Consider the following 10,496-nt stretch of genomic DNA (forward strand, 5'->3'; position numbering starts at 1 on the left):
ATTTTTTGGCCTATCGATGGTGGTATTTTGAGAGCAAAATAAAGTGACCAGATCTATGATGAATTTTGTACTCTAGTACTAACTAACTATTTTGTGCTCTAGTAGTAATTTAATCATTAGTTTCATAGGTATTAATGGTGATGATATGGCACAAGTCACATCCACAACACATAGTAATGAGATCACAGTTGGTCAAAGCAGGTTAGCATAAATGAGCACTCAAAAAAGCTAAAGTGATCACCTTTTTGAGCTTGTTTATTTATTTTTTAATAATGATCAGTGGAGGCAGATTTATTTTCCATTTTTAAACTCCTACTGGCAAATTTTGCACTACAAACTGTGAAACGAAAACAATATAAATTCCTATTAAAGCTACAAAGGTTACGGAGTCAGCAGTGAGTGCTTCTCTTTCCATTTGATTGAGTCATTTAAACCACATAGAATAGCAGGAGGCTGCTGTCACTAATGTATTGACATCCGTTTTCTTTCTCATCTTTTTACGCTGACTTCAGACAAAAACGACCATGTTTATGACTTAACTCTGTGAGATGGGTGCAATAAGCTGTGAAAAAGTTCGAAAACGATTTAGATGCTTTAGAAATCGATCCTCGATATCTCAATCGCAGTTAGCGCGCGCGTCGCGCGCAGAAGTGGAGGTCTGATTAGATGATTTGCCGAAACAACACAAAGTTATCGATATTTATGTCACAGTCATAAAGATCCAATTTGTGCATGTCATATTTGTCATAATGGACTTAAAAGCTGCCCCCGCTTAGGCTTTATAAACGTACTCTCGATCCTGCCGACTAACGTACTCTCCAACGTGCCGTCTCCACTCCGGAAACCAAGACCCGCCCCATTTTAATTCTGATTGGCTAGTAATGTTGTTTGGTTGAGGGTGATAGCCGTGTTCCTCTCATACCATTGGTAGGCGAACTTATGAACTCGAACTGATATCAATAAGCTTTTTAAATGTAATATTTTTAAATGTAAATATTTTTTTCGCAGTCAAACGCCGCAAGCCGGAGATACATTAAGCCCTGAATTGTGCACACTGTATGCACAGTACATGTCAAGTCATTTGGTGTGCTTTAAACAAAAATTTCACACATGTAAGTTTTGTAATTTTGCTAATTCTGGTCTGCTTTTGTAAGGCACCGTGTATGCGCAAATATAAATATCTAGTTTACAGGCATTCATGCTTATTTATATCCTAATTAATTTTGCATGACATAAATAAGCAGACTTAAATAATACAGTTTCCACATAGCTAACTATACAAGTGGCACACAGCAGTATGTTATGGACAATTTCGAATAAAAAAACCCAGTGATGATAAAATTTAAGCGTCATTTCAATATTCTAGTTCATGTCGTCAAATCGAGGACCAATAAAAACACTACTTTTACATTACAAATGCTTGATTCTTAAATATATCAAACCCAATCTTAGCTTTATACACATATCTTTTCAGATAATGCACAGTACTTGAACATCTCCCTGAGAGACATTTTATCCATAAGAGTTTCAATCCTTTCCCTGAAATGAGGAAAAGAAGTTGTAACACAATGTATTGTATATATGTAGAGGGTTAAGAATCACAGAATGATATTGCTTCAGGTCCAAACATCTAGCGAAATGGACCTCCTTCATAAAAACATTCTGATATAAAATTCAATTCAGTGTAACAATTTACATGAGCAAAATTTAATCAGTAATGTACACAGAATTGTTTTCATGAATAAGACCCCATGTCATTATTATGAGCCAAACTCCACCGTTTCCTTTGTTATTGGTTTAAACTTGTAGTTGCCTCTGCCGTCCATGTGCAAGTAATACTGGAAAACATAGAAATAAACAGTGTTTTCACACATTACTTAAAGATTGTAATACATTGTGGAAACCTTACGATAAAAGACAGAAGGCAAAGTTCTACCTCGTGGTGTTTCCATAGTGACTTCCTATGGGAGACTGTGAACAGCGTGATGCCAACCTAAACAGATGCAAAAGAAGAATCCAGCGAAGCTCAGAGAAACATATTGAGCAGTTTTTTCATAAACTCCCATTGGAGCAGAGATTACATTCTTGACATTCTCACTTTTGACAAATAAAATGGAGCTGGTGAACATCTGTTGAGTCCCTACTGTACAGCATGTTACTAATCCAGTTGTTTGTATTTGCTTGCAATTGTTCTTTAAAACTAATGTTTTTGAATTCATTGAGAAGAAAAAAAGTCTGGTTACCTTCCGGCAGTGGCTGTAGATGAAGTCCTCCACATCAACGCTCACAGCACTGGTGCACTCATCCAGAATCGCAAACTGTGGCTTGTGGTAAAACAAACGAGCCATCTGTACAATTAAATAAATAAAAACTCTTGTTAAGATCTACACTAACCTAAAGACATCAATGTGTCAGGTTGACAAGGTTCAGAGCTTACAGCCATCCTCTGCTTCTCTCCTCCGCTGAGAACATCCATCCAGTCTTGCACACTTTCCCAGCTGCCTTCTCAGTCCAAAATATGTCCCAGCTGGACATTGTCCAGGTATTCCCTCAGCACCTGACCAGTCACATTATATATAATACTTTTGTATGCATGGCTGCACCTTTCCCAAACAATATTTAATGTTTTATTCCTAAATAAAAATTTAAAATGCAATTGTTCTGGTTGTTAATGCTGCATTCTATCCAATGTGAATATTTCTACCTAATATCTGTGATAGGAATTCCAATAACAGAATTCCATTGCCTGACATGTTGTATAAAGAAATTAACTGCCATGCAAACATTTGCTTTACAGATGTTTTATCATCAACAAGAAAGTTTACTAGCAACCAAATTGGAGTATGCAGTGCTAGCATTTGTTTTGCAGGCGTTAAATTGTCAACAGAAAAGCTCATTGTAATGTGTTTTACGTGCCTATTATATAATGTACAACATGTGCTTTGCTTAAGCATTTCATTCACTTATAATTTCATGTTTGTGTGTGAGTAACATCATATTCGACATTGAATTGTGGATTTGGTTTCTGTCGAGTTTCCAGCTTCTGGAAAACAGCTCCTAGTAGAAAGTAGTAAAAATACCTTATCAGATGTTCCTTTCTTCATTTGGTCTACATGTGTGTCTGGATAAATCACCTGATCTCTTAGAGAACCCAGGGTCATGTATGGCCTCTGAAGGAAAATAAAACAAAACATAAAAACAAATAAAACACATCAGAACATGTTCTCATTCACACGTCTGGAAATACTTTAAGATTTTAGCGTGAAAGTAAATCAAACCTGAGGAACATAGAACAGCTTTCCTCTCTCTGGTTTCGTGAGGCGTCCTCCATACAGAGGCCACAGCTGTGTTTAAGCAAAAAAACAATGTAAATTAATGAAAATCACGGAGGCTTCGGAAGTTCACACAGGCAGGGCTCTAGACCAACTTTTTGCACTGGTTGCACTGGTGCGCCTAACTTTTTTTCTTAGGTGCACCAGCACAAAAGTTAGGTGCACCCAAATTTTCGACCGCATCACATTTAACACCGCAGTTTTACCACTTCACTTTTTTTTTAAATCGCTGTCCATATAGGCAAAATTGACTTGTAAATGATTAACTAACAATCTGGTCAACATAAAGTTCTTTATTTGAAGCACAATTCTACAAGAAAGGTAACTTACTGAAAAAGTGTTGGTGCTTAAAGTGCTTCACTGAACTGAAACTTAAAACATCTCAAGATAAATGGACCAGGGCTTGACATAACCTGGGAGGTTGATGGCTCCTTGTCAGAGCATTGCTTATGATTTTCGGATGGATCAGGCCTTAACTTAACATTATTCACGAAAAAGTTGTCAATCGTTCTTTTCATCTTCTCTCATCATCCGCGCTACATCCACTCTGTTTAACTGACGGGCCTACAGGCTCCTCACCTCTCTGTCTGACTGCAGCACACGCATTTTCACAAGAACACACCAGAGGTTGCGCTAGACTTTTTTATTGTCCGTCATTTTGATTGACAGGCTCGTAAAAAATCTGTCATAATCTATTATTACCCGTCACTATGGCGCAAGGTGGCTTTAGGTGGTAATTAGTATGTTCGTGACGTCATCACGCTGTACTTGCGTCTCGGAACTTGTTGTATTTTTAATACAACTGAATGCCCAATAAAGCCGTTGTTGTTTATATTCATTTGTATTGAATGTTTTAAGGTTTATGTTCATATGTGATTCGATCTGGGAAAACCCAACACATGGTGCAAATTTATATATTACAGTTTTTGATACCATATTCAAGCCCTTTCCAAATCAGTTTTTATTTTGCTCATACCTTGTGTATGTAACAAAAGTTATGGCTGAGGTCGGCTGAAGCGCTATTTTCAGGAACGGAATTTGGAGGAAAACGGGTTTAAAGTTAAGTGATGAAAATAAAAGCACAACAGTCCAGTATCACAAGTAAAAGTCACTTTATAGTGGTAAAAGACTTACTCTAATAACAATTTAATAAAAAAACATTTCCTAGTGTTGAAGTCTATAAAAATACTGTACAAAACCGTTTGAATAAAACGAAAGTAAGGAAAATGGTGCAGGGCACACTTAAAGAATGAGAGCTCTGCCATTATCACTACACAAGGAAACTAGCAAACATTACGGACAACAACTAATAAGCAGTGAAGCAGGTTTTACGTTGTTTTATCATGTGCATAGTGTCTGGACTTTTGATCATCCCTTGTATGTTTTGCGATCGGATAACTCCCGGTGCTGCAGACGGGGAGCTCTGTCATCTCACGAAAACATTGTATAAAAAACTTTGCATGCCGTAGTTTACACAGGACTGGCCGGAAATGTGCATTGATACTCCTTCATTCTTCATGTTATGTGGTTTACTTCGATAGGTGAACTGTCTTTCCCGCGTCCCAGCACGACATCCGACGGGCTTTCCCAGATCGCATCACATTATGTCTAGTCAGTAACAATGACGGGTGAAAACGCGAGCATATCACGCTCTAATGAAGGGAAACGGGGAGTTACAAATTGCCCTCATTGTAATCCGTCAAAATGACGGACGGACGGCCTTCCGATTTTTACGTCAATGGTAAACATTTTTTGTCAATGACAGAGAATTTTCGGTTAACGCAACTTCTGGTACACACACTAACAGGAAAATCTGGACCACGGCCTTCACTATCTCTGATTGGTTTAGACCACGATATGGGCCTAATGTGTGTCTGTTGTTGAATCACAGGGAGACTTTCAGAGTCGCGGAGACTTTTTTTCTCCCTCAAAGGCTGGTCGCACCGGTGCAACCTCAGATTTTACTTAGTCGCACCATTGAGAAATAAGGTCACACTCTAGAGCCCTGACAGATCTACTGAATAACAATGCTGACCTCTCCTAGTACTCTAAAGAGTGAACTCTTTCCACAGCCATTTGGACCACAGACCAACACATTTGTCCCTGATGACACCTAGGAAAGGATGAAAGAAAAGAAGATGGAAGACCAAAGACTTGGCTTCAGAATTGACTGGCAAGTTTAGACTAGGATAGTTAACTTATGGAAACATTTACCTCAAATGATAAATCACGGATGAGAATGTCTCCATTGGGCGTTGCTAAAGGTATGTGTTCAAACCTGTGGATGAAAGGATACAGCTTAACCTGATGAATATGAAAGATATGCTCTGGCATATAGTCTTTAGTTCTATACATTTAATGTATTCAGAATTGCTTCCTGGAAAACCAAATGAGATAGTTATCATACTTTGTACAAAAAGGATTGGTTTATTTATTAGTGAAAAAAACTTTTTTAAAAACATACATCTGACAACTTGCCCCAGCCAAGTCTTAGACACCCTTGCCTTGAGAACACTAGCTTCATTATTGCCCGAAGACTGCCGACCTAGAAAGTCATTTTATTTAATCAGGTAACTTACTTTATAATGTTGTCAGCTATGAGGATTTCTCCTCTCCCAGGGATTAGAGGGACATTCTCTTCTGTCGTATCTGTGAAACAAAACCAGAAATCAAAACTGCACCAATTTCTGCACAAATTTAAAACACCATCTCTTATGGCATAAAAACATTTACGAAACAATAAAACACGTAATGCATGCAAGTACAAACCTTTAGCTCGCGCCGAGACCATGGTCCGTTCATATCTGCCTGAATTCAGCTCTTTGAGAACTTCCTGAATTTCTGTGATTCGTGCAGTGAACCTAATACATGGATTCAGTGTCAGACCCCCAAAGAAACATGTGTGCTCATGCAGATGAAAGACAGACAACAAAGGAGCCGATGAGATGAAGTAGATGGCATGAGAACAAGCAAAGTATGCAAAACACTCACCCGGACAATCTGGACATCTCTCTGCCTGCCAGGACGATCCTTCCCAGGGCCTGTGCCAAACTCATCAACATCCGCCCACTCTGGTAGTAATCCTGCACCATAAAAACAACAGAGGAACTTTTATCTTCAATGTAAACACTTCTCTTAAGAAATCCTTAATAACCCAATAAACCAATTTCAAGACAATGATGAACAATTACATCAGGAGAGTTCAAAGATTAACATTTGCATGCCAAACATTATCGGTTTTCTCGCTCACGCAGAATTTGCAATGCAAACCTCTGCTGTATCAAAGTATGTGGGATAAAATTGTGATTTACTGTAATGTGAACTGCTATTATAAGATATTGCTTTCTAAAACGCTCAGTTAACCTCTGTTCCAAAACCTAATGAGCTGCCTATAGAGGCCGCATTTAACTGTCATTTTAGTGCATCATAGACATGTTCCTAAAAATCAGGCAATACTTGAATATCAGTCACTTCTTACCTCAAGCCGCTCAGAATACGTGCTGTTACAATGCCGCTTATTTGTGACATCCAGGAATGGCCGGCTAATAACCAGATAACCCACCCCCATTGCTATGTCTGGAGAGCCATCAGAAAATGTGTTTTTATGAGAGTTTTGTAAAGGCAAGGCAAGTTTATTTAAACAGCACATTTTCATACACAATGGTAATTCAAAGTGCTTTACATAAAAATAATTAAAATAACCATATAAAATAAATTATTCCCAACAATAAAAACAAGGAATTTAAAAACTTTAAAAATGATTTAAAGTGAATTAAAACAGTTAAGAATAAAATGATTATACATGAAATACAGTGCAGTCAGTAAGGACATAGCACAGTGATCCTAGTGATCTAAGTGGTCTGTTATATTCAGTGAGCATATCTGCGATGTATTTCGGTCCTACGCCATTAAGTGATTTATAAACGAGTAAGAGTACTTTAAAATCAATCCTAAAAGTAACTGGAAGCCAGTGTAAGGACCCGAGGACTGGTGTAATATGCTCAGATTTTCTGGTTCTAGTCAGAATCCTGGCAGCAGCGTTCTGTACGAGCTGCAGCTGTCTAATGGTCTTCTTGGGAAGACATCATAACACAATACTTTTAAACTAGAATGTATATCCAAGCGATTGTTTCATTTGAAAATGTTTTATGCGGATTCTGCTGCCATCTAGCAGCGCTTCTACTCACATTTGGCTATGATGCTGTCCATGACGCCCATTGAGAAACGGAAGTGTATGAAACGACTCAAGTGGTCAACCTACAAAACATCAAAGACACATTGAAAGCGTCACTCACAAAGTATGTGAACAAGTTAATAAAGAAAATATCTTTACCAGTTTCTGGAAGATTGCATTAATGGTTTGCCTTTCTCTCCTGTTCCCATTGTAGAATGCAATCTCTTCACTGAAAAAAAGAAATGCAAAATTAAAAAAAAATAATAATTCAAGAACACAGACAAGAGACACAAGAAAGAGACTCACAAATACCTGTTAGTGATGAGGCGAGAGTTAATGTATCTGTACTCCCCCTCATAACTCTGCTCGGTTACCGTCATCTTACCGATCGGCCTTCGCAGTCTTGTCAGGAACAGACTGGACATAACCAGATAGCCCAACAAACTCGCAGGTCCCTAGAGAGAAGCAGGCAATTACAACAGTTTTTGAAATATCTGAAATAGTTCATTGAAATAGTAACGGAGTTCTTTAAAAGGAGACACTTACAAGAGCACCGATGGATGTGTTCAGTTTGAAGACGTAGATCAATATGTCTAGCAAAGGCTGCGGTAAAAGAGAAAACAAAGGAGGACTCTCACACTGACAATAGGTAGAGCACTTTTGTACTCATTTTTTTTTTAAGTTTGAGAGAACATGTACATAATGTGTTGATCTGTAACAGAATGAATGTCACTCCAGCATTACCTTGCTGATGTTGGAATAAAGATCTACCACACTGTTACAAAACTTCTCCACGTCCCGAGTTATCAGCTGGTCAGGGTTGGAAATGCGGTTGTCCAGATTGCCAATTTGGTAGTATGTGAACCCCCTATTGTAAGACATGGTATTAAAAACATGCTATAAAAGGATGTGCTTAAAAAACAAAAGAAGAAACATACGGCTGAATTGAAGCACAAATGAGCAAATAATCTAAATTTAACTTACATCAAGTATTCATTGTAAAGGTGATTGGTAAGTCTCACTCTGTAGCAAAGCTTCAGCTCATTGAGTCCCAGCTTTAGGAAGTTGTTTACTAGTGATATCTGTCACATACAAACCATGAAAATGTGTAGTATTGAAATATTGAAAATATTTACAAGGCTGCAGGGGGGAAAAATCAACCAGTTCATGTTTCATTTCGTCTAAACAATAAAACCCATCACTTTTTAGTAAGACATGATTCATTTATTTCATGAGTGAAAGTGTTAAATAACTGCTTTGTATATTTTGTGAGTAGGAAAACATTTGAAACGTACTAAACAACATTTAAACAATTCCTGTATGTGTAAATGATTTTAAAGGAGAGCAAAACTACTACTAGTATATCTTGCTGGGGATGAAATATATGATTCAACAGACTAATACAATTTGACAAAGAAACTCTATAGTTTTATCCACTCACAAAAGGCATGACTGTGATAAAGTTGACCAAGCATCTTTTGAAAGCACTTGTCGACCGTCCAATAATTGCACTGCAATCCACACACAAACACAGTTATTATGTCCTTGCAGTCAGTACACGGCACAAGGAAAACAGGCCAGACGACATTGAAGTGATCAAGCATGTTTTACTGGCACCGACAAGAAGTAGAAATTGCACTACTCTCAGTCCTCTGCACTGGACTACAAATTTAACAAGTTAAGGTTGAGATAGAGGACATGCCTCTTATATAAACATTTATGATCATGATTGATTTGAGGTATGATAAATATGTTTAATTTAAATATACAGACACATTCCTAAAAGATAAGAAACAATGTAAGATCACAAAACAATAAGGGGATAAAACGTTAGTCAAAACATTATGCGTTTTTGTGTCTATTATTAAGGATCATCGATGATCTTGCATACTGTACCTCTCAATCATGGTCCCATTATGGATCATCCAGACATCACAGTAGGTCCGAGCCATGAGTATGAATGCAATAAGCAGCAAATATCCTGACTGTAAATACAAACAGCCAGTTATATACACATTTATCAATAGCGGTCATAACAACATTTTGTTTTTGTTTACCTAGATCATGTGCCAAATAACAGTAAATACATAACAACTGACCAAGTACTTACTTCTTTGCAAATGGTCTGTGGCACTAGGATTTTCATGATATGACAAATGCGGATGAAGAACACCTTGTCCACAGCAGCCTTGTCTGTTTTCCCATCCTTCTGAAAATGTCATTGGATTTTTCAGTTTACACTCATGAGCTTATACTGACATTCAATATTTACGCTACAGAATACTTACATTATTGTCAAGGAGGGGTTTTGATGTCCCATTCTCTCTAAAAATCCCCACGTGGGAATGAGAATAAGAAATCAGTAAGCCTCGGATGCGTCTTGGGTGTCAATGTATCTGATAGCACTTTACCATTTGCATAAATGAATAACCCACCAGCCCTGCTCCCCCTGTCAATGATGTCTCAATGTCGAAAAGGTTACATCCAACCCCGAGAAAATAAACAGCAACACTAACAGACATAAGATGATCTTACCCAGTCGTGTCCGAGGACAGTCGTTGTTTCAAAACGTACAGGGCGAACAGCAGTGCACCTGCGATGGAGGAATTGCCGGCTGTCAGATACTTACTAACAGCCGCCATGTTCGCTTTGAAACCAGGAAGCGACGGCAGGCAATGAAGGACCTACGCTACGTTTGTTTTAAACGACACGCTCTCCGTGAAGCTTCTATAGGTACCCATGTAAGCATACTGTACACAATCACACACACCTTCGCGCAGTATGACACAAGAATGTACATACGCACATGTACTGCCACTATCAACCACAAGGCGTCGTCAAGGTCACGCCATTCTCCCAAGGTGCGATCAGTTTACATCCAACTAATATTTATGCTTTAATTTGACAGTGTTTTTAGTGCGATTTTTTGTAGTAATGTTTTCTATTCTTATGTTTTGAACAAAAGTGGTTTATAGTATTGCAAATCTTGA

General features: G+C 38.0%; 1 protein-coding gene across 1 annotated transcript; it reads right to left on the reverse strand.

Annotated features, from left to right (window-relative positions):
- Positions 1 to 239: 239 nt before the first annotated feature.
- Positions 240 to 10,315, reverse strand: abcd3b (ATP-binding cassette, sub-family D (ALD), member 3b). The gene is made up of 23 exons (XM_057333892.1): positions 10,042 to 10,315; positions 9,795 to 9,831; positions 9,617 to 9,715; positions 9,403 to 9,491; positions 8,948 to 9,017; positions 8,491 to 8,588; positions 8,251 to 8,374; positions 8,053 to 8,109; positions 7,819 to 7,961; positions 7,666 to 7,735; positions 7,520 to 7,589; positions 6,811 to 6,908; positions 6,324 to 6,415; positions 6,102 to 6,193; positions 5,912 to 5,981; positions 5,547 to 5,610; positions 5,368 to 5,445; positions 3,279 to 3,344; positions 3,081 to 3,170; positions 2,438 to 2,557; positions 2,244 to 2,348; positions 1,937 to 1,993; positions 240 to 1,838 (listed from the first exon to the last, which is right to left on the reverse strand). Exons 1-20 carry the CDS (start codon positions 10,146 to 10,148, stop codon positions 2,507 to 2,509), a joined length of 1,665 nt encoding a protein of 554 aa, XP_057189875.1. The 5' UTR covers positions 10,149 to 10,315; the 3' UTR covers positions 240 to 1,838; positions 1,937 to 1,993; positions 2,244 to 2,348; positions 2,438 to 2,506.
- Between the last annotated feature and the right edge of the window lie 181 nt (positions 10,316 to 10,496).

The sequence above is a fragment of the Triplophysa rosa genome, linkage group LG5 (assembly GCF_024868665.1).
Source record: "Triplophysa rosa linkage group LG5, Trosa_1v2, whole genome shotgun sequence".
Lineage (NCBI taxonomy): Eukaryota > Metazoa > Chordata > Actinopteri > Cypriniformes > Nemacheilidae > Triplophysa > Triplophysa rosa.